Source organism: Dermacentor silvarum, chromosome 2 (genome assembly GCF_013339745.2).
Source record: "Dermacentor silvarum isolate Dsil-2018 chromosome 2, BIME_Dsil_1.4, whole genome shotgun sequence".
NCBI classification, from domain to species: Eukaryota; Metazoa; Arthropoda; class Arachnida; order Ixodida; family Ixodidae; genus Dermacentor; species Dermacentor silvarum.
In genome coordinates this window covers 225,513,614-225,538,039 of record NC_051155.1, presented here as the reverse complement: position 1 = coordinate 225,538,039, position 24,426 = coordinate 225,513,614, and the positions used below count along the sequence as shown (strand labels likewise).

At 44.0% G+C, this 24,426-nt stretch overlaps 1 protein-coding gene across 4 annotated transcripts in view; it reads left to right on the top strand.

The window, feature by feature from the left end:
* The window catches only part of LOC119442769 (protein boule-like), a 43,805-nt gene that overhangs the window by 14,236 nt on the left and 5,143 nt on the right, over positions 1–24,426 (top strand). For 2 of the 4 annotated variants that reach the window (XM_037707787.2, XM_049662380.1), the window contains exons 4-11: positions 905–959; positions 5,700–5,759; positions 5,851–5,869; positions 9,249–9,379; positions 10,305–10,412; positions 10,691–10,729; positions 13,684–13,945; positions 21,847–22,044. In XM_037707787.2, coding sequence (XP_037563715.1) covers positions 905–959; positions 5,700–5,759; positions 5,851–5,869; positions 9,249–9,379; positions 10,305–10,412; positions 10,691–10,729; positions 13,684–13,945; positions 21,847–22,044 — 872 coding nt within the window. The remainder of the gene's footprint in view (positions 1–904; positions 960–5,699; positions 5,760–5,850; positions 5,870–9,248; positions 9,380–10,304; positions 10,413–10,690; positions 10,730–13,683; positions 13,946–21,846; positions 22,045–24,426) is intronic. The other 2 variants (XM_049662381.1, XM_049662382.1) reach the window with 2 other exon arrangements.

Sequence of the window (24,426 nt, the reverse complement as noted above, 5' to 3'; positions counted from 1 at the left end):
TACAAACCGAATGTCCACGTTTTTTTGTTTCGCTCGTACCGTAGCAAGAGAGATGTACTTCCGTTTAGTCTGCTTGTTCCCACATCGCGCGCAGAGAACGAAACTGGCATCTTCTTCCATGTTCCAGCGCTGCGATCATGCTCTTTCGTCCTCTTGCGCCTGCCTCAGTGCTGGTGACTGTGGCACTGACTTATACCGCTAATCAGGTGTTCTCGTGCAGAGTGCGAAATTGTCCGTCGCGTGACGCAAGACAAATGCAACAGCTCGTGCGTGTGACCGTCACCACTCAGAAAAAACGCGAGGGAGACTTTAAAAAAAAAAAGGCAGCGGGACCCGTGGTCTATTGATTGTAACCCGTGACGCTTGCCTCCTGAAATCATGGGTTCGCGGCACTTCATATATTTCTATGTCTGCTATTAATGAGCTAATTTGAAAAATCCTTGCAGTAGCACACTCCTTAGAGGGCACACAACAACTTCCAGCGTATAACCAATATTTGCTATGTGGCCTGGTGAGGGCCCTTTTAAACAAAGCTTTGGGACAATAAACTCCCATACCTTGATTTGATGCGATTTATTTCCTTCATGATGCCCTCCTGTTTTTATTCAAGAAAGGCTATGTGACATGGGACTGGAAGTTTTAGTTCATCATACCGTCTCAGGATAGGGCCTCGAGCACGTTTCTGGCACACTGGTGCATGAAGTGAGAACTACAAGAAGCTTGAATGACATTCAATGGCAATGCATGCGCACACTTGCAGTGCTGAGTGAGCTGACACAGCAATGATTGTGCAGATGCCACACAATGTTTCTCTACTGAGGTATTAAGTGGCGTACCTAATCTGTCTTGTCTTAGATGTGAGTGTTCGTTTTTCAAACATGAGTTGCTCATTCTCTCTTCATAGGTATGGATTCGTGACATTTGACACTGAAGAGGATGCCCAGAGGGCACAGGCATCAGTGAGTCACTCTTTACCTTTCTCGCCTTCCTCTTTATTTCGAAATTTTTTCATGACTTGTATTTTTAGTTACACAAAAAACATTTTAAAAGGGTACTAAAGGGTAATGCTGAATCAGTTTATGCCATCAAAATATTCTATCAGGACTCTAATTTATTTGGTGGAAACAAGTAAAGACTAACCAAGAAGGTAGACTAAGTTTCCATATTTTAATTTTGCACACCCGAACCTCAGCGCTAGAATTTCTTGGTGATGTTGCGGATGTCTAAGCAATTCTTGTGCAGGAAAAGTTATGCATTGCTGTATGTCATTACACATTGGTTCTATGGAGAAGGTGATAAAAAGTTCAAATAATTGAGCAAGCCCGAAAGATCGGTAGACGATTGTAATTGCGTCCTCCTGTACTGTGGCCAATCCCTGTTTCAATCTCAAAAGATTGCAGTGGTTTCCATGACATTGCGGGCCAACTAGTATACACAGCAGCTTAAATACAACTGTATCACTGAAGCTAACAACTGTGGACAGAGCTTGGGGAAGTGGGCATCACTGGCAGTAGCAGAAGGTTTATAACACTTAAAAATTGATTGTTTCTACTGCTTACCTAAGTTTCTTTGATTATCTGGGAGACTCGTGAATTTTGACCATTTCTTCCATTTGTACGGTTGACAGGAAAATCTCTCGGAAATTGCAGGTGTGCCCCGTTTCTATCTGCGTCCTGTGCTTTGTCTCGCCACCTTGGCAGAAAAAAAAATTCAACCCAATCCAATCGACTTGGAAGTCCATCAAGCATAGCGTTGTTATAGAAAGTAATGAGGAAACCATACATGTGTTATTTAACTTTATAAGACCGCAGTGCCGCTCTTTACGCTTATGGGGTTGTTGGGTGCCCTAGTAGCCCTTGTCTCATTCACTTGGCAAGCGAATGCCGCATACACAACTAGCAACACTAGAACTCTCCATCATTCTCCTCAGCGTTAGCTGCTTCGGCATTGTGTAGGCCTACTGTCAGTCATGTCTTTAAACAAGGAGTGCGAGTGCCAAAAGTATCTTCAAGCATTTTTAAAGCAGCACACAACTGAAGTGATGCTGGGTATTTTGTCAATACCACACAGCACAATGCAGAGTGGGAACAGCAATTTAGCATCGTGAAAAAGACGAACACAGTTCTGCACGTCCATGTGTGATAAGATGCTGGGAAATGTCCTCCTTGCAAAATGTCAGAATGGAATTTGTTACAATCAGACGTGCAGATAGAATTCTCTGAAGAATTTTTGAAGAAGGCAGGAGCAGCAGCAACAAAATTATTCCATAAGTGATTTGGTTTCTTCGAACTTGGCAGGAATGCTACTGGCTTTATGTCCACCTTTACTTGTAAGGGCTGACCGTTGCTTAATTGTTTGATGAATGTAAGAAGCTGATGACTTAGGGTATCTCCTATGTGTTTTCTAGTGAAGCTAATAATTTGTTCTCTTTTCCCACCTGTGTTCACAAGCTTTCTGTGGATGATTTAAAGTTTTGTAAGTATTGAAACATCAATATAAATACCTGTATGTTTCCAGATGGGAAACAAGGTGTGCTGTTTTTACTAACAATATAAGTTTAATGGATTACTGTAATTTTCGGACTATACTTCGTTAGGACTATAGGCGACTTATACAATAAAGCCTCGTTATAACAAAGTTGAAAAGGGAGCAAAAATTACTTTGTTATATCCATTACTGGATGTACTGCAATATGAACCTTATCAGGATTTCAAGGGGAGTTTCACTTCATTATATATCCATTATTTCGTTATATCCCGTTTTGTTATAACGAGGTTTGACTGTACATGCGTAAAACCATATACGCTGGTGCAACCAATGTGGTTTTTTTTAAGCGAAAGTGCCAAATGGCCCATTCAGCGAGAAAGCTGGCATCTGTAGTCTAACAGTGAAACTTCCGGCACTTAAAGTCCCATTGGCTGCGACGCCTCGACAAATTCCCATCGGCTGCGATGCCCCGTCACGAGTGTGACTTGACCCAAAAGAACGTGAAAGGGTACACCTCCTGCCGCTGTGGTGTGCCAGGTGCTGCGGTAGAGGAGAAAGCATCGCCACGTCACCCTCGCTCTCGCTCTTGGAAGCGGTCGCACAGGTGCCAGAGACAGCATTGCAGGCTGGTGCTGCTTGTTGGCTCGGGCAGTGCATACCGCTATCGCCGGCCAGCCTCGGTGGCCACTGCTGCTTCCTGTCCTCTCGTCGCACAGGACGTCCGTGGCATGTGGCGTTGGCACTGCAGGCTTCTATGGCTTGCTGGCTCGGGCAGCACGTACCGCTGTGGTACATTACTCTCAGCCAGGGTGCCAAAACGAAATGTTTTTTGCTCTGGTTTTAGTTTCGTTCCACTGAAAGAAGTTCCGTTCCGGTTCTGCTTCGTAACAAAATAAAATGATCTGTAATGGTTCATAACGATTTTGGTTCGCATGCAGAAATTTTCTAAGCAAAGTAACGATAAAAACATTATTTTTCTCAATAAGTGCATTATGAATTCTGAGATGATGCTCAGTGCCTTAAGTTGAGGCTGCTGTTCCGATAAAACGAGCTTAAATGAACATAAACAAATGATAAAACTCCGTTAACAAAGCATTGCACCTGTAGAAACGAAATAAGCTCTTCAGCGTGCAAGCTCTGTGTTTTGCTGCAATGCTGATCTGCTTGTGCACCGAACAGCAGGCTTAGATTAGTGGAGTGCACAACCGGCTATCGCTTGTACTACATATCCCTGCCTGAGATAAGTGCTGATGCGGATCCCTGAGATACACCCTAATGCTGACGTTGCCCAACGTCGGTTTTGGAGTGCCGACTTTCTCCTTGAACTGAAAACCAGAAAAAAAAAAGTATCGGTTACATTTTTGTTCTGGTCAAAAATAGTTTTTCCTCTTTTTTTTTTTTTCTTTTTTTTCTTCGTGTTGTTGTGGTACACTGCTCGCAGTGCAAAACTCTGAAGGACCGCTCAGCGCATTCAGTTGGACATTAATGCTTTCGCATTCACACCTCATAAGTGCTTAGTGAAATTTTGTATGCCTTTCTTCTTCTATTGTGTGTGTGTGTGTGTGTGTGTGTGTGTGTGTGTGTGTGTGTGTGTGTGTGTGTGTGTGTGTGTGTGTGTGTAACACACACAAAGGTGCCACTTGTGACTGGGAAAATATGGTACTTTACATTGCACATTTACTTTGACGTCAGTGCGTTGCTATCATGGCCACCAGGTATGATGTTCCAGCACATTGCTGCCAGCAATATTTTTTCTTTCTCTACAAAATTTAAGCTTGTCTGTTATGGTTTCCCTACGCTTAGTTTCTTTTCTGCTTGTTATTATGCAGATACGGACATTGCCACCTCATTGCCACCACCAACCACTCCTCAGTTGTGAACGTGTTGTGCTTTTATTTTGTTGTAATTTGCATGTTTATTTAGCAGCCTAGATAACATTAAAGGGACAATGGTATGTTGAGCCTGTACAGTCAAGGCTACATAAGTGATCTAGACACAAACGTCTGTGCTGTATACTATGCATCATGCTGTCTCAGATCCTGTGGTGTCAGCAGTGAAATTTTATATGCAAGGCATAGTACTTGACAATCTCTTGTGGTGTTTGCATATTTTAAGAAATGTCTATCCACTCTTTAAGGAGTATAAGCATGCATGTGGCAAGCATAGGTGATCATGCCATTAATGGAACCCTGAAACACTTTTTGAACATAGTAAAAAAAACGTTGCCAATCTGTTATAGAGGCTGCTGTGAACATGTTAGCCAAATATTACTGCACTGCATGCAGCAGGGAATTGGCGGTCTCATGTCAGAAACAATGAAAAACTCTTGCTCTCGCTTCCGCAATGCATTCATGCAGCGTCATCGAAAGCAGCTGGCCCACCAACACTATTGGCTGATTTTGTGGTCCCGAGAACATTCTCGGTAATACTTAATTGCTCATTTTTAGTGAAATAAATGAAAAATATGTATGCCTCAGATCTCAAAGACGGAAAAATAATTTCATCGTTGCACTGTGCGTAGCTGCATCATCGGTGCATGGCCTCTTAGATGGCAGCGGCGCGCTGCGTAACGTAGTCCATCGCAGCCACCAAGTAGGGTCGGGACAAGCCTTTTCACTGCTGCAACACTCAACTTTTTGCCGGGGCTTTGCCCTCTTGGAGACGAAAAGAGAGTCGGGTATCGGTGCGATAACTCGACTTAAAGTTAAAGAAATAAAAAGATTCTTGTGGCACGAGATTCAAGAGACAACGTCCTTTAATAGTGGGCCCATGTTATGATTAGTTGAAAAAATGTTTCAGGGCCCCTTTCAGTTATGAGTAATGTCATTGAACTATTCAACTAGCAGCAACTTGGGAGGAGCTTTTTGTATTGTTTTGTGTAAGAAAAATTACCCTGGATGAGCTTGTCTTTAGTTAAGGTTCTCCTTAGCTCTACTCCTCGTGACGTGAACTATCACCTTACCCTGTGCACTGCCAAAGAAAAAAAAAAGAGAGAGAGGGAGGGAAAAAAGACCCCTAGAAGTCTTTATTGAAATCTCACTTACTGTGATACCTTTACAGTAAAGCTTCAGAATGGTTCAAGCTCTAGTCGTATGTGATGCTTGTGAATTTGTACCACTTCCAGTTTATGACTTGGTTCTTTTATGTTGTTCAGAAGTATAACTTTTCGTGTGAAAGGCTGACACAGGTATTGCTTTATTCTTGTGTTCTAGGGAAATAACATTATGCTTAGGGACCGCAGACTGAACATTGCCCCAGCAATAAAAAAGCAGGTATTGTCCTCTCCTTTTTACTTACTTTATCTGGAATCTTGTACTTGGTATCATGCCTCACATTGTTTCTTCTCTTTTCTTTCTCTTCTAGCCATTTTCAAGGGCGTATGGTGAGTTGCTTTTGAGCCGTAGCTTTGCTCAGTACCGCCAGTGGCAGCTTTCAGTTGTTGCAGTGAGCAACATTTATTACTGTACTCTGAGAAGGTAGCAGTAGACAGTAAATGATGCTAGATACAGTAAACTCTTGTTACAACGGTATTACTTTATTCAAATTACCACTTTAACTATTTCCCTGCTGCACCCATTGGTCATCGTATTAAACTAAATACTGAACTAGAACTATATTTTAATTTCTTATGAAGCTTGTTTTTTTTTTTTTACTTTTTTTTCCCGCTTGGTGGCGATATTTAAATGAGCTGCGAAGACGTGCGCGCTCTGAAACATTGCAGATCTTGCGATTGCGCTGTATCTGCGACTGATAATATTGACGGCTTGAGCAGCAGCGAGTCGGAGGATGCTGCCTTTTCATCTGACTTTGATTCTAAGAGCGACAACAACAGAAATCAGCCTGGAACTTGAGGATGCACCGCTAGTTCATGCTGGAGACATACCGAAACTGTAAGAAATATTATGACAGCAAACTGCAGCAGGAAACAAGAGTTTACTGCAAGACTTGCAACGTTCCCCTATGTTTCACATCGAGGAGCTGCTTTGCGGCATGCCACCCTAACTGTAGAGCTTCCAGCTGCATTTTTGTAGCGCAAGTAGTTTTCAAGGAAATTCTGATTTCTTTGCAGATAGTGGCTACTAGATAGCAAAACATTTTGTAGAACTTATAAAGCCTTTCAAGCATTATATATATATATATATATATATATATATATATATATATATATAGATACATAGATAGATATATAACTATCTTTACAAGTTTTGCTCAATTTTATTCTACAATCTTGTTTTTGCAAATTTATATTTCTTTCATGACCTAATTCTCTTTAATAAAAGTTCTACGCCTGAACAGCAGATTCATTCTGCTTTGCTTTCATGTATTACATAAAATTTTGAGTGCAATAGTTCGTTCAGAAAAAAAAAATCTAGTGTAACCTGCAAAAAAAATTCCATTTTCCCCACGCTAGGGAAAGAGTTCATCTAAATGTCACGTGATCCTGACTCATACACATGCATTTTAGACCACAATATTCCATTCTAAAATAGGGCAGCGGGCTATGCTTAGTACAGAAAGCTAACCGGCAGAAGTTCGGAATCTTGAGGGGCCGAGTGGCGGCCTGGTCCTACACGTTCTCCCTGCTCTACCAACAACGACGTGTGGCGCGCACACACACACCAGTCCGAAATCTTCCCTGCTCCTTTTCCTCAAACACGACCCGGAGAAAGTGAGAACTGTCACTCTGACTGCGCTAGAGCTTTAATGGCTTTCGCTAAAGATGCGTGCACGCGCCACGGTAGTCGTGGCTCCAGTATGCAGGTGCTTGCTTGCACTGAAAGATTGATACTTCAGGCTCATTCAGCGTCAGCAGCTTTGGCAAGTGTCTGGCACACTGCTTGTGCGTGCTGTTGTTTCAGCTTGTATTGCCCTTCTGTCGAGAAATCTGCGGGGGTGGTTCAGTAGGATAGTTTATGGTTTCTCATGCAAGCTTAACCGGAAGAGTCTTCTGCAAAAGATGCTTGTTGCTTATGATGCTTTCAAGGGCTACAGCGTAGACCTCCTCGGCACCATTAATTTGCTGTCATTCGTGGAAAGAGCTGTTGCCGACAAAGATCGCCAACTGCTTCGCGCATGCAGGGTTTTCCCGAGCAGGCGTATATCAGGAGGAACCATGGGATGATCTGCATATATGCAACGACCAATACAGAAGCATACCTGCAAAGTCTTCTGGATTATCCAGGAGGCTTTCGGATTTTGTCTATTTCTTGCAGTTATACGGTTCACTGGAAAATCTCCCGGAAATAGCAGTTGTGCCCCAGTTTTATCCACGTCCTGTACTTTGTCTGGCCACATTGACGAAAAAAATTGAACTCAATCTAATTCAGTTGAAAGTCCATCATGCATAGCGTTGCTAAAGAAAGTATTTGGGAAACCCTACATGCATTATTTCGTTGGCATTTATAAGACAGTAGCACCACTCTTTATGCTGACAAGGTTATTGGGTGACCTACTGGTCATAGTCTCATTAAGCTAACGAGCGAATGTTGCATTACACAAGTAGCAACACTGGACTCTCCATCTTTCTCCTCGGCAGCAGCCGCTTTGCCGTTGCATTGGCCTACTGTCAGTCATGGCTTTAAGCAAGGAGCACGAGCTCAAGAAATATCAACTATTTTTAAAGCTGTAGACAACCGAACTGATGCTGGGTATTTTGTCAATACCACGCAGCACAATGCAGAGTGGGAGCAACAATTTAGCATCATAAAAAAAAAGACACACAGTACCGCTCGTCCATGTGTGATAAGATGCTGGGAAACGTCCTCCTTGCAAAATGTCGGAGAAATGGAATTTGTTACAATAAAACATACTCTGAAAGATTTTTGAGGAATGCAAAAGCAGCAACACTGAAATGATTGCAGAAGTGAGTCTTTGATGTTCGTGTAGCCACTTGTAAATCTGTAAATAAGTCCAATCAAGTTGTCTTTGTACAGATGCACTGGCAGTACTTGAAAAAAAATTTTCGTTTGAAGGACTTAGGGGTGCAAATGCATCGTATATGCAGCGTTGGGTCATCTCGATCAAGAACTCGCAACAGTGGAAGAATCTTGGCAGATACTTTAGTGCCTGCGTCTGCTTCGCAACAGAATTGAATGCAGCGGCGGTGACTACACACTTGCACAATGCTTAAAAGAAGCTTGAAGTGGCATTGCTTGTGCCTGGCAGAAACTTGCAGGGCACTGACTATTTTTCTCAGAATATAGTGACCAGGACAGCCGTTGCTGTGACAAGAACGGCTGTTGCTGAGGTGGGAGTCCTGGAGCCTTTTTCTTTACTTCTGCGGTGTTTCCAAAAAGCTGGGATGCTATTGTCACAATTTTAACGATTCATCCACTTATATCCAATTACCACTTATATGAAAGTTTTTTGAAATCTGGTTCACTTCGTTATAATGAGGGTTTACTGTATCAGTAACTGTGTATATTTAATAGCGTTAACGAATTCCTTTAAAAAAAAAGACAATTATTTTGTGTTTCATGGGGGAAAGCTTTTTCTTTTTCTGTTTGTTTCATGGCAGAAAGATAATCTTTTTTTTAATTTTTCGTATTTTTTGCCCTGTTTACACACAATTTTCATCCTATTAGACTAATACTTAGCTTGAAGCACCCATTCTTGCCTTTAGTTTTTTCAGAACAAATGTACAATGTTAGCCCTTGAATTCTTTCATGTTCTTGGATTTTGTCCTTGCATTTCCTGTATGCAGCTTGCTTCAACAGTGCTGGTGCGTTGTTTTACTCTTACTTTTGCTTTTGTGATTGCAGACCCAGCCCAGTCAGTCCAGCCAGGGACGATTCTGTACCAAAACGGGGTTCCTTACATGTACCATAATGGCACTGCATTCTTTCATCCTGATGCTCTCACATATCAGTATTCGCCCACGGCAGCTACTCAGGTTTGTGAACACTCATTTTACCCCATCGGTGACAGTTTGTGGTTCTTTTAAAGAGGCCCTGAACCACTTCCATCGAAGTGGACAAGGACATTTGAAGTGAACATAGGCTATTTTAGAAATACTTTGTCACAAAAAGTACTTCAATGCGTTCAGCAGAAGTGGAGTTATTGGCAATCAAACACGGCCTCCACTGGGCTCCCGTTCCTTCAATGCCTTGCACTGCGAAGGCTACGGTGGAGTGGGGCAGGGCCACAACATTCCTCTGCAGTGCTGCTTTGAAAATGTCACCGTGGCACGCAGTTCAAATTTCATTTTGGTTGTTAGCGTAGATGCCACGACTTCCAATTTTGGTGCCTACAGCGCGCTAAACGTAAGCCAAACGCAGTTGTCCTCAGCGAGCCGCAGTGCGCTTAGCCAGTGGACTCGTGACGGCACCTCAGCGGCGCCGCGACGTGCCACAGAGGGAAAGAGAATGTGCCCGATACCATGTGTCTCTGATGTAGCGCCCGTCTGATAAGGGGATAGAGGTGCCGCGCGTGCTTCGTACTCCCGAGGAACAGGGAGACGATGCGAGACACCGAGAGCAGGAGAGAGCCCGTCGACGTCGTGTCGCCGATCCGACGGCCCGGGAAGCAGAAAGATGGCGTCTGGCCTGCTCTGCAACAACGCCAGCTGTGCGCGCGGTGGGGCCGCACACATATCGCGGCTGAAATAGTTTGTATTAAGCATGAACGCGCCGTTTTTCAGTTAGAAGACCGCCGTGCTGCCCAACACAGCTTCGCAGCTCAGCCACCTTCAGAGTGGAATGGCCGATGAATTTTTGTGAAACAGTGCACTTAATTAGGTAGTTCTCTACTGTAGTCTCCCCCTCCCTTCTTATTACATGGCAGCTAAAACAAGTAATGCTTGCATGCCGGTATTGCAGACTTCTACTGCAGCTGTTGCTGCAACCAACACAGCTGCATCCGGATACCCTGTTGTGTATCAGCCATCTGTCTACTACCCACAGCAGACCTTCCAGTACCCGAATGTGGTAGGTACCATTCTAGAACAGATAATTTGTGTTGGCTATCTGACAGTGCTCTAGAATTATCGCTGCTCTGTGCAAGTACTCGGGATTTCTCTCGGGCACCCAAGTCGTTTCAGGTAGAAGATCCAATGCTGGCTGAAATTTGTTCAGTACCCTTGCTGAGCTGAATTCAAATTTTCTCCTCTGTTTGTGGAAAATTGTTACCTGTTTTTAATGAGGGACTGCATGTTAAGTTGTTTAGACATTGTTGCTGCTGAGCATTGCACTTTGCTTTGTTTCAGTGGAGTGCAGCTAATGGACAATGGAGATGGGGCCCACCTGTAAGTGATTGAAAATTTGTTATTCCTTTTTTGAACATTCCTCTAAAGTGCTGCTTTGAGCATCTGTGTTTTTGGTTGAACTTCTTGTTCTCCATTATTATTATTAATCAAGTACTAGAATACTTTTTTCTTATTACCATGACTTCAGTGTATGTTGCCATGCTGGACACAGAAAACAGTAACAAAGCTGAAGCATTTTACGGTAACATTTTAGCCGAAATAAGTATTTGCTAGGTTATTCAGTGCATGGAAATTTGGGCACACAATTGTAACTTATTAATGTGCTGCAGATCAGACCAAACTTCAGTAAAATTAGTTTCTTGATTGTAAAGCTGAAGCTGTTCTTACTCTTTCATGAAGGTATAACTTGGAAGGGGCTGAATGAGTTACCTATCAAAGGTGATCAAGAAATTTCAGTGGTGTAGTTTCTGAAACCAGCACTTTTATTTGAACATGGTGAGGAACAGTGGTTCCTTCCAATGGCATATGCCACGTTCCCCAAAGTTGGCACAGACGTACTGTGTTCATACAAGTAGGTGCACTCGTTTTTTTTTTTTTTTTTTTTCCAGCAATTTGGCATTCTTTGTTTCAAGCAAAGATAGTAGCTTTCGAAATTGTGTCCTTTTTGGAAGTTTAACTTATTACTGACCTGATGTAAGTCTTTTATTTTGTCTATCCATTAGTTAGGGCCCACACATTTTTCCCAAATAGGAAATGTGCTTCTGTCTGCACAGTATTGCATTAATATTTGCACAATGTGTAAGCTTTCTTTTACATATAATTTAGCCCCTCTTATAGGGGGCATGCTGTAAACATTTAGACACAGTCGAGCCTCGTCATACCAATGAAGTTGCATTTGACACAAAAATGTGCTCATTGTGTTTGTTTCTCATTATATAAACAGATTCATTACATGCTGTTATTGACAAGAAACATTTAAATTTTCTTCTTTATATCGAGGTTCATTTTCAAGAACACTGCTTTTGATGTTCAGCTGTTTAGTAATACGTTTGCAGCCATTCCATGGATGGCACATGCTAGTAATGTCCCATGTTTTAAACTGACTTAACTGCCTGCCTGATTTGCAGGTTCATTGGCTGCCATGACTAGCTTTGTGCCCTTTCTGATAAATTGCTTTCAGGCATCAGGGTTTTATTCCTGTTGTCAATTTAACATGCTTTCATGATAAATGAAAGACACTGGCTTATTGTGCAGCAACTGTTTATACCATCTGTTTGGCAAAAGCATCCTCAAAATGCTGGATCTAAGCATAAGCACTTCATACAGGTCGCTTAATGAATATTCTTTTGCAGCCTGTCACTGGAATTGACATATGCTTTCAGTTAAAGAAAAGGCTGAGGCAACTGCTTCTGTGTGTGAGCCTGCCCCTTAACGGGTATGGCAGACGAGTCATCTGAGTGTGAGGTGTTGGCGGCTTGTAGGGCAGCGGCGGTGGGACACCGCCATCCCCTGGTGTGGCGCCACCATCCTCATCCCTCCTGGAGTCGGATGGTGGGATGCACTTGGGACCACGGCAGCCCTACCTGCTGCGAGACCGAACTTTCTGAGCCGGGGTGGAGGGCGCCCTTCCCCTTTTATCTTTTCTCCTTCCCTTTCCCTTCCTCATATCTGGTGCTGCCTTTTGCATCTCTCTTGCTGCCCCTTTGCCGCTACATTCTTGCCCACTTTCGTTTGCTCCTCGGGACCACCAGGCACGCCCTGCAGGTCTGGACTTCTTTCTTATTTGCTTTCCCTTTTGCTCAGTTCTGCTTTTCTGATTACTTTCACATTTTAAAAGCAGCCATTGGTTGACATCTGGCAAATTAAGTGGTTTAGTTTCTGAATTCAGTGTTGCGCTAAGATTGGTCAGCAGTTGTGGGGCTGCCAGCTGTCCTTGTTGTTTTTTTATGTGAAATAGCAAGCCCAACTTAGTTTTTCTCTTTTCGAGGTTGTGTTCATGCTATGTGCAAAAAGATTTTCATAGGCCTTCATTGCCTAAAATTGGAGATGTTAATGAACTATGTGTTTGCACATTTGCTTGGATAAGTGCTTTCTTTGTTGTGATTGGTTTTGGAGGGCAAGCTATATGGATAAGTGCAATGCATTACATTTAGCATCAAATAGCACTGAAATTTCTGTTAGTTCACAGCTGCATTCACATTCACAGCTGGCAAAAGGTGTGTTGTTCATCTATCACATTCTGGTCAGCGATACGTAAACAATGTTCTCGTAGGCTTTTCATCCAATGACAACAGGAGGAAGTTGCAGTCACTAAGTCCCGCCTCCTTATTAACTGAATAGGCCATTTCATTGCTGTTTGAATGCAAGCAGTGGCAAAAGAAGGGACCTACTTGTCCATTGCTTGCTTGGACTGTGTGATGCACAGTCTCTCATACATTGTGAAACCTATGAAGCAGTGGAAATTTTACGCTGACACTTTATGGCAAGGAAAATAAATACGCCATGTGGCAACCAGTCTGTAAAAAAGAAAGAAAACCTTTAACGTCTTACAAAACATGATGGTGAAACGGTGAAACGAAATTTGCTTGCCAATATTGAATCTAGTTACTATAATATTTACAGTCAAGAAAAGGGATTGGTATCACATGGAACATAAGTGCATGCTTTGCAAAGTACTTCATATCGGATCAGGTTTAAAATAGTTCAGAGAGGAAGCCTCTTGTAATTGCAGGCTTGCTTGAGGAATTGAACATCAGTGTGCTTTGAAGGAACACTAGAATATTAAGAACTGAGACTGATGATGTGTGACATTTCTCTAGTGCAAGGATCAGCTGTGGTGAATGACTAGCAAAAAAATACAAGTATGATCAACATAGGTTTCAAGTGCAATGGGTGGATAGTTTGCCGAGGCAGCTAACAGGGCTAAAATCAATTGCAGCTACAATTGCAGCTGAAGTGGTTGGGCCCTGTTGTGCATATCTTGTACTTTGCAGGCTACAAGCCATCCTGCCACTTCACACCCTGCATATCTCTATCCAACACACTTGCTTAGCCTTGGTGGTGGTGGTGGTGGTAGTCCAGCTTCAGCTGAAGTTCAAGAGTACCAAGACCCAGCCATCGTGGAGACTGGCTCTGAGGTAGGTGCCGCCGTGACACCAAGCACACCGATGCGCAAGCAAGACGACAGCGGTGGCACCCCGACCCCCTCCTCTCTTCTGGCCTCTCCCTCTACAGCAGCGTCGTTGGGCAGCTTCTGTGAGTCGTGTTCGAAGGGCTCTCTCTGTGGTTCCTCGTCTGTCTCGTCTTGATGAAACATGGTGTTGCCTGCTGCTGTTGGCTCAGCTATGTCGTCTGCAAAATCCACATGTGGCTGGTCTTGTCTGGTTGTCTTATACCTACCTCTGTTGCTCCCACTTCTGTCCACATGTGGCTGGCCTTGTCGTGTTGCCCCATACCTACCTGTGTCGCTCCCACTACTGTCTTTGCTAAGTTCTTGGTCATTTTGAAATGAAAACTTTCTTCCACAAGGTTGTTGAAGTCCTTTTGTCGGTACAGGTTCATGATACTCTGGGAAAGTGATTTCTTTGTTGTCCAGCATGGCTTTGGCTCCTTTGTTTTATACATTACTTGTAGGCTCGCTTTTCTGACATTGACAGCTGTGTGTGTTTACATCTGTGGTTGTTGTTTGTGTTGTGGCTATTTGTGTTGACTACGACTTGTGCCCTTGCACTGAACTAACCGTTGTGCAGTGCAGCAGCACAGAGCTTGTCTGGCCTGCTGCTTGACCAGGGCATGTGTAGACATGGTCATGACCTTTATATTTGCATTCTGTCAGGGTATTAGCATTGACTATTCTGGTGCGTGCAGATTTTTATCTTACTGTTAATAATGGTAGGGCATTTAGAGGATTGAACTGCTCGTGATACATGCTCTATGCAAAGATATTGTTTTCATAACTGCACCGACGTTTTCGAAGAGCTTTTGGCTTTCCTTAACTTAAAATCACTCTCTGCCGGAGTTACGGAGTGGGGCCATCCATTCCATTCCCACTCCATTCTGGGTAGTGGAGATCCCCTGTAATTCCACTCTTGAACTCCTCAGAATGGTGAATGTTGGACCATTCCCACTCCTGACGTGGCTTAGCTGATACATTCATTCCTCCAATTACAGTAAAGAAATACTTTCCCCATAATTGTGGACCACTTCGTCTTGTCTGCCTATTTTAGCTAAAGCTTATTTTTGAAGTCTTATTAATATTACAATGTTATGTCACGTTTTCTTGCACTTCATGCGAAATATACCTTATGGTCTGTTATCTCTTCAGTATATTATTGCCTGTAATCTAATATCTACTGTTTAAAAAGAGGCCTTCAGGCAACTTTGGTTTCGGTAAAAATCTGTCTGCTGTGAAAACGACCATGAACCTTGAAAGGAAACTGCGCTGCACGAATACTCGTATGGAAGAGCACATGCCTGTTCCTGGTAGAGCCCACACCTGATCAACGCAGCACCCATACTTAATTGACCTTATTTCACAAACAAATATACAAAATGAGTATTCAAGACAATTGCACGTGTAATAGGACTAGACAAAGAAATACATAGAACATTGTTCCATAAATTTTATTCTCTTGCTTGTCAAATAGCTTCTACAAACATATATTAGCTGTGCGGATTAGAAGTCACAAATATATGGCTTGATTGTAAAATATTTTCAGTTATTATGATCAAAACATATCCCAAACATGTGAATTTGTGGTGAGAGCCTGTCGGTGCGGTACCCTCTTCCGAAGTCCTTCCCTTTTCTATACTTGGGGAAAAAAGTGATGAAACAAAGCAAATCTTTTGGCACTCTCTAGGCTTCTTCAAAACCATGGAGAGAGAGAAATAACTTTATTTAGTATCGAGCAGTTTAGGGAGACAAGTCCCCACCTAAACAGCTGCCTGTCGCCCATGGGTCCTCACGGTGTCCTCCGCCAGCTGGACGGCCCAGAGTTGGTTTTCTGGGCCCGATTTGAGCAGCACAGTTTCCCACTCATCGTCATAGTTATTGTGCAAGCAGATTTACATAATAATTAAGAAAAAATAATTCATAATGATCGATGCCTCCAGAAGTGATAATAGGTTTTCTCCAGTTTAGCGTTATGCCAAACATGACGCTAATTTGTGACATTATAGTGAACCAATTTCACAAATACTAGACTAGCTGCCTGCCCGTGATCACTGAAGTTAGCTTCACCTTAGCTGCACGTGTTAGGCGGTTCACGACCACACTGCACGCTATGATACAACCAAGGCTTGCCTTCTAAATAAACCACTAGTATTTTGAGAAACCTGGCCGTTCTTCCAAAACTACTCTTAAATGAGTAAAGCAAACTACAAAATTATCTTACACCGTCGTGCATGTCATGTGTCCAGCTAGGTTATTCTGTCAATTTGATGATTAACATAAAAGCAAATATTTCTTGCTTCACATCTATTACATCTCTTACCTGCTGTTCATGTACGTTAGGGATACTCTACAGTGTGTGGGAAAACAGGGCGCTTGTTCCAAATTACCATGGACTTGCTCAGGGCGCAATTACTTGCGGCATCATTCTTGTCCTCAATCCTTGTATCGTTGGTCATGTGTTCTCTTGCTAAACTGAATAATTCTTGTCAACTACATGTTGCTCTCTTTAGGAGCACTTCAACCTTGCAGCACAGAAATGCTTTCGTTTCTTCAGAAGCGTAGAATGGGCATGCGAAAACCATGTTTATAATTACCACGGCAGTAGTAGTCACCTATAGGTGGATACTGAAACTACCGGTAAACGAAATACAATACATGTATATTGGTCAACTCTGGTTTAGTGTAAATGGCAAATTTACCGGTTTGGTAGTTTTGTAGTGCTGCTTATTATCAACATTTAGCACTCCAGGACTAGGTGTCCATAGTAGAGATCAGTGGTCTATTTCATTTCAACTCCATTTCGGAATTTCCGGCTTCCATTCCCATTCCGTCTGTTTAAAAGTGTGGATTGATTCCGGAATCGTTCCAACTCCGGAGTTGCCATTCCGCAGCTCTGCTCTCTATCATCGGAAACATGCCCTGAGATTATACTAATGATAGAAAAAGAAACATGGTTTTATGATTAACTGGTTTCGATTTTTAAACTGGCAGAGATTACGATTCAGCACGCTGAGAAAAACATTGTAATGAGAGGTGCATGTAATTGCAAGGTTGTGTGGGGGCACGTAAGCCTTAGACAGTACTATTTGTTTGCTAGTTGTATGGCTTTTCTGTGTTTTTTGGGCTATAATGTGGTGGTGCTTGTGCTCCACTTCGTACACTTCCTCATTGAGCAATTATCCATGTGCATAATCTACACTGTAAGGCTTAATGTCTTTTGGTCCACTTGGCATTAAGCTCATAGATATCTGGTGTACTTCTTTCCCCTTTGTGATGGTAGTGGGTTGTAGTAGCAACAGGGGGATTTAGCCTGTCAATTGTCACTGGAGTAGCGTATATTCCGGCGCATAAGCCACACCTTTGTATGATCACATCCCCGGTATGCAGGTTTTCGAAGAAACGGTTGGTACCTAAGGCGCACCTATACACACTCAATTGGCTCAGTGAGGTTAATTACGCATGGCTCGATAGGTTTAATTACACTCAGTTGTGCAACATCATAAAACATTGTACTTTCCAATTTATTGTCTTGAAGCGCTGCTTACGCGGCGGCGCCGCCAAATGAGCAGGAAACGAAATTTTTGCTGACAGCCATACACCAAGAACACACCTGCATGTGGAAAGAAATGATTTTGTTCTGACATGACGCCTTCAGAGGCATCATTCTTCGACGTGCTGTTAAAGAGTTCAGAGACTTCTGGTGGCTTAACTTCCACAGCCAAGTGTTGTGAGGCGCTTCTCACTGGCTTCTGTGAAAACTAGTGCCAAGGCATGGGATGACTCGGGCTCTAGTTGTGGGGAAAGGACACAATAGTCCTTTCTATGTTATTTCTTGTACGCCGTGATTTGTGATTGAGTAAATTTGGGAGATTGAAGAAAACAGTAACCGAAGTGAAGAAGAGCTGAGAGCAAGTGGCACGGGCGCTTGAGGAAAAAGAAAGGGGAAAAGAAAAACGGGTGCATGGAGAATGTCAAGAGGAGCTCAAGCAGTGAAGCCATGGGGCTCGCCGAACGAGTACGCTGCTCGGGATAGGGAAGAATTCCTGGCGTCATTCCTGCTGTGGCCTTTTAACCAAGATGTGCCTACCTGGGCCAGATGCAGAGGCCTGTTCTGAGACCAAGGATGAGGCCTACTGCGCAGCTCCTGCCAGGGAACAGTTGCTGAGAGCCGTGTATCTTGGTCGACGAGGCACTGTCCACGCGAGTCGTCCCTGGATTGGGGGTCCTCTCGAGTTTCAGCCGGTCATCGCAGTGATGTCCTCAACATAGGCAGGTGCCGCATACTGTAGCGCAGCTGTGTGCCGGGGACGGTCTCAGCTGCAGCAGCCATGCCACCTTTGCCTCGGCTCGCCTTGACGACCCTACCACACAATGACAAGCGAGCTATCACGTCCATCGAAACTGAGGCTATGTTTACGGTCCTTTGAGCACTAGGCGCGCCGAACGTTGGTGTGGTGCGGTTTTTCATATCTCCCTGTCTTTTTCTGGTCCGAGCGTGCGACGTCAGTCTGTCACGTGAAACAATGTCCTTTGACACTGTTTTCTTTTTTTTTCTATGCCCATCGTTTGTGTGAAAAATCATTTTTGTTAAATTTTTTTTCCTCTTATTGCTTCTTTTGCATCCTTTGTCGTCCCAAAATACAGAAACTAGTCACGAACATCCTTAACCATCACACTGGTGTGTGTGCTCAGAATGCCCACTGGTTGGAGCTGGCCTAGCTTTACCGTAGGGAGATTAAACCTTGGCTGATTGTGGTCTTGGTGTCTTTCTTGGGGGCCACGGTTGAGTTCGAGAACCCATTTCCCCACAAATAGCAACCATTCTGGGTTGCCATTTGTGCGGAAGACCAGCCTTGGCGGGGTACAAAACAGCTAGCTAGGATTAGGACATGGTACTTTTCTAGCGGTAAAAGTCGTATTTACTCATGCAAGGTTTCGTGTAAGGCTGAAACTGCCACATTGTAGTGCGGAAATTCCGAAATGCTGTTTCACTAAGCAAAAAAAAAATTTTTGCTGAAACTTTTTCAGCAATGGAGGTGCAATACCAGGCAGAACGCTGAAAGTGTTTGAAAGAACTGAAAGTGGGCTTCACCCCAAGCCACACACGGCTTAGTTTGTAACTTGTATAGACAGCTCTTGTCATAGGTGTATATTGCATTTGCTTTACGTTAGGTGTGTGATACAACTGCAGCCGGAGATCCTCCATCGAGTCAGTCTCCTTTGACCATATTTTCAAAAGAAAGCAGGTCCCGTGCCAGACTTTTCTTCCTCGTCCAATTTTTCTGCTCTAATTCAACAAGTGATGCTTGCTGCCTGTTATTCGGTGTTGGCCAGACATTTATCCAAAAACTCTATACTCAATACCGAAACTCCGACTGTTGCCGAGAGTACAAAGAAATGCCAACACTAGTTCATAATGGGCCAACCAGCTTACAACATGCTGAGTGCACACTAAGCTTTGGAAATGGCCATTGGTATCATTGGGGAGTCACCTGCTTTCAAATTCCACTGTCAAAATGAGGACTTCACTTCCATTCAAAATAGCGCGGGATATTTTGCTTGCTCTCTGCCTAGGGCCAGTTTACTTCCACTTGTTAGCCGAGTTCTTAGGGCCAGTTTCGTTCACTGGAACTGGTGCTTGCAATGTTTCTGGTATTGCTGTACAACAAGCATGCACTGTCACCGTTGCAGCATGAACATTTTGTTTTGCATGGTTCACGACGCAGTCAATGGTAGACAAAGTTGCATGACTTCATGTATTTATTTCTAATGGTTATGTAGCTCGTGACGTATTTCACCACAAATGTGTGTGATCACTAACACAAGCTCTCGCAGTTCAGACATTTTTTTGTACTGGCTGGCACTCTTAAATGCTGGTATTTGAAGCTCCAACAATGATAGCTTATTCTTCAGAGCTATGTAGAGCAGTTTTCAACAAATCATCAGCACTGGCAAATGCCCTGGCACCTAAAGTTGAAATTTATGCTTCTAAACTTCTTAGCACTTCAAATACATAGTTGGGCTTTTTACTAAGCTAGAAATCAGCTTTTATTTAGTGCATATATTTAAATAGAACAGCTTGATCTGAAGATAGGTGCAAGTTTTCAAAGACATAAGGCAGTTTAAGGCAAAGCTAATACAGAAGCTGTGCAAGACAATCAATGTGGGATAAAGTCTGAGCATTCCACAATGCCAGGGTAAAGACAAAGCTTTTCATCACACAAGCACTGAGACAAGTAGACAAAGCTAAGAACTTTTCAAGTTAGCTGTTTGTTGCAGCAAGAGGCTTGCAAAGAGCAAGTATTTTTTTGCTTTGACCATGGCTAGTTTGGTGTTCATGTGGTCAGTCCCCTTGGCAAAACGTCTAGAGATGCTAGAGCTGTCACTAAAGTATTAGAAATGTAATTATGGTGTCGTAAGGGGCTCTTACAATCGAGAGTGAGCCCGATCGGGATCAAATCACTCAATCTGGATTGGCTGCTTTTTGCATGCAGCAGAAGGGAGGTAATCATGGTCGAGAAATTCAATCCTGCTCCTGTATTCTATAATGCTTCGGTTTTCGAAGAATTCGGTTTGGCGGTGGCGTCACACAGGGGCGGTCCGTTGACGTAATGAAAACGAGTGGAAGGACAGAGGCCAATCGGTGCGCAGGTTTTATAGTGGAAGTGAACGTCGCAAACTGAAGGAAAATACAGCAAATTACGAACGCATCTTGGTAAATAAAAAATAGTTTGTTGATTGCATTGATGAGGTTTATATTTTTCATAATGAAACGTGTGTGAGTTGTACTGGCGGTGAGCGACTTGGGGAATTTTGTTTACTTCGGTTGACCCATTTCTGCTGCTAGATGGGACGTCGTGCGCTAACTTGGCGTTCCGCTGCTTCCAGAAGTTTCTCGCACAGGCAGAGCACTTTCTCTTTTGAGAGTGAATTGTCGCCTGAATTCCTCATCTGTCATCTCAAAGGTGCACTTTTCGATGTCGAGGTCGTCGCTGTCTCTCACGGAGTCTCGCTAAAAGCACGAGAACAGGCACCACAGGCCCCGCACACGCCGCCATTTTGCTCCAAGTGCTGTGATCTCGCCCGTGCACACGGCACGCTGCGCTTCCGATCAGACCGAACCAGCGCGCGCGGCTTTGCTTCGTAGCAGACGTCAAATTCGTTTCCGTGTGATTGACATGTGCGTGACATTATCAAAAAATGCGCTCGCGCCCCGAGGCGATGGCGTCACCCAGGCGGCGACCAATCGCTGCACGCAAACTGAATTCTTCGAAAACCGACGCGTTACAGAATACGGCCCCAGATCAGGCTAAATCATGACCAAAAGTGCCCTGTGTGACCGAGTATAACAGTGTAAAGTGAAGATGCATTTGGAACTTTCGTAAGCAGCTGACAAGCTCCTGCCTTCTTTCTGTACAGTATTGTTTTGCATGTCGAGTGTGGTGATGCCAGTGTTGGTAATATTTTTATGAAGTTGGCTGGACCAGAAGACGTCAATTTTTAGTGAAAAGTCACTAAATGATAATGGTGACTTGCTCAGGGCTCTTTTCTTGTGAATTGTTCCTAGATGCCTACCTTATTATTTTTCTACCTGTAGCTTTAATTTATCTCCTGTAATGGCAAGTCAACAACAGCTTTGCCTATAAGAGCAGCTTTAGTGCTCCCAATGGCTCACTAATAAGCTTTTTGGTAGTTTAAATGTAGCAATAAATGGAATGCTCATTGGGCCCCTTGGCATAAAACATGGGGCGAAAGACTGAACTCGGCCGAAGTTGTTTAAGGAATTGTACCGGCGTAATTTACTGGCCATCTTTGTTGCTAATAAGTCGGAAAAAAAATTGCTAAGTCTCCAAAAAGGCCAAGTCGTTAAGGTGACTAAAAGCTTGCTAAACTTGGCGGTTTTCTTGCATAAGTTGGACACTGGTGATCCCCTACGAATGCTTGCACTGATCCACTATCGACCATGTTGATGCCTGCTGCACAGGGACAAAGGGCCCTTCCAGCCCCTCCGTCCAGCATGCAACCAGCTCTGGCAATGAGGGCACTTCCCCCACCCAAAGTTCGCTTCTGGGAGCCAACTCCCCGATACAGACCCCGCGTCGCCCACGTGAGCTGGCGCCTAGGCAGCGGCGCTACACCGCGCCACCTGAAGCCCTCCTCTCCCTCGAGGAGTATACCAAAGGTAAGTTGGCTCCTTGAACTTTGAAGGGACAATAAAGGAAAAATGTGAGGCCGAGTTAGATCAATAGATTATTTGTCACAAGTCTAGCATCATTTTCTGCGTGCCAATATATGACATTGTTTCATAGAAAATTTCCACCCAAGGTCTTGCTGCTGCTTCCAAATTTGAATAGCCCGCGCCAAGGCAGGTGCGTGTATGCAATTTCCATATGACTTCCCTCATCTGCCGCACTCTGTGAATTAGCCAGTGCTGACATCACGTGAGATTATACTGTAAACTTTCGCTAATTCGACTCCTGTTAATTCGACCTTGACCGAAGGCCCCGGCCGCCACCCATGCATTTTTATGGGCCAAATGTTTCGTTACTTCGATGCTGAAATTGACCTTCACCGGATAATTCAACTTGACCAGACCGCGTGCACACGCCTGACCCCTATGGTGACCCCAATAGCAACCTCTTTACTGGCAAAGTATGTCTCCGCACAGCTTAGGGGCTAATGAATGCGTGTAACCCACATCATTTCTCATAGAAAACTGCTATTTTCAGCCCGCCCTAGGAAGATTTGCAACCAATAACGGCAGTTCACAATGTCCGATTACGATACTTACCCGAGTCTAGAGAGCCCCCACGCACACACGCACACACACATGCATGCACGCGCGCGCGTGCACACGCACAAGGCTACTTGTAGATCACCCGCCTCGGCTGCGGGAGTTTGTGGGGTCGATTCCCACCGCCGCTGCCGGGCACCCACTGGTTAAAATGGGCACTAGCGTACCTCGGCCTGGCTTCAGCTTCCTTTGGGGGTGATATGCTTGTAAAGGAACCTGTGCACTGAATTCCCGTCGAAACTCATGAGCACAAAAAAAGTGCTGTTTGGGCCACTCCCATGGCAGCCATTTCCCATGTGGCGCCCCAAATGCACCTATTGAGGTGGGGGGACGCCTTCGGGTTGGAGAAAAACACCCCTTTCCTAGCAGTAAGATCCGATAGTGGCCGAGCACCAGGCCAGGAGCGCGCTTGTACCTATTTTACAGGTGGCTACCCGGGGGCGGCACTTGCCTCCCACAGCCACGGCAGATCAGCTTTTTAAAGAAGGTTAATTATTAAGTCGTAGTCTACCAAAAACTCAACGCTCTCCTAATATCTGCCTGTGCTACGACGAATGCCGACGAATTAACTTGTCGCCACGACGAATGCCACATAGTCTCGCACAACAGTTTCACTATGTTACAATTTTAGATTTCGAAGGACTGAAAAATTCCTTTCTCAATTTTACAAACTTCCCGACTTAACGAAATAATTCAAGCATGGTCATCACTTCAGTAAATTGAGTTTCAACTGTATAAACCCCATTTTAGTGATATTAGGTGTGACGGCGAGAAGTGACACAACGGAGATTGCTGTTGCTCAAGTCGATCGCTTGCCAATAAAACCACATAAGTGCAACGGCTGCAGGTGATGCGATGAAGAAGTAGCGCAATATGCTTGGTCTTCTGTTTTCATTAGTAAATGTCGCTGTAACGGCAGACTTGCACTTTTTATCAACAGATGTGCCGCAATCTCCTTGCGTCCATTGCTCAAATGGCTCAATTTTGGGGATCAAGTGCCTCAACACCGCGCCTTGCACAACTAACCGGGTTCTTGACATATTCCTGGTTCGACATATTAGAGCTGTGCCAACCAAGGAGGCAGCGCAGTTTCAATACACTTGGTCGTGGACTTCAGCACTTTTTAACGGTGACCTCGCACTTTATATTGAAATTTACCTATGAGAGTGGCAACTACGGCAGACAGTTGTAGCACGACCTGATTTGCATTCATTGCTCAAACTGAATTATTTCGGGAATCAAGCGGCTGTACGTCGCAGCCAAAGCACCACATGTTGCACAACCACACAGAATCTTGTCACATCAGCGCTTTATAAACACCAAATCCAAAATGTTTCGGCAGCTTTTCGGGCGTGCATACAACCTGCGGAAACAGCAATAGTGTTTGTTGTATTTTGTCTCAAGTTTCAGTGGCTATGGGCATGGAAACTATGACTGCTCGAAGGAGCTTTGTTTTGCTATGCAAAACAAGATTTTTGCCAGCACCCAAACAAAGCCTGTACCAAAAGGTGAAATGCTGTTCCACCACTGCTACATCATATGCGCTAGAATTTTTTCGCGCCTGCTGATAGTCAGTCGCGCAGCGTTTGAGTGAGGTAGTGTGCAGTGCTCTCGTCGGTTTTTTTATTGCAAGGAAAATGACAGAGCGACTGGAGCAGCGCTACTGCTTCAAATTTTGCCAGAAACTGGGTGACAGCCAAGTGAAAACCATTCGGAAGATTCAGACTGCTTTTGGTGACTATGCCATGAGCAGCACACAGATTAAGGAGT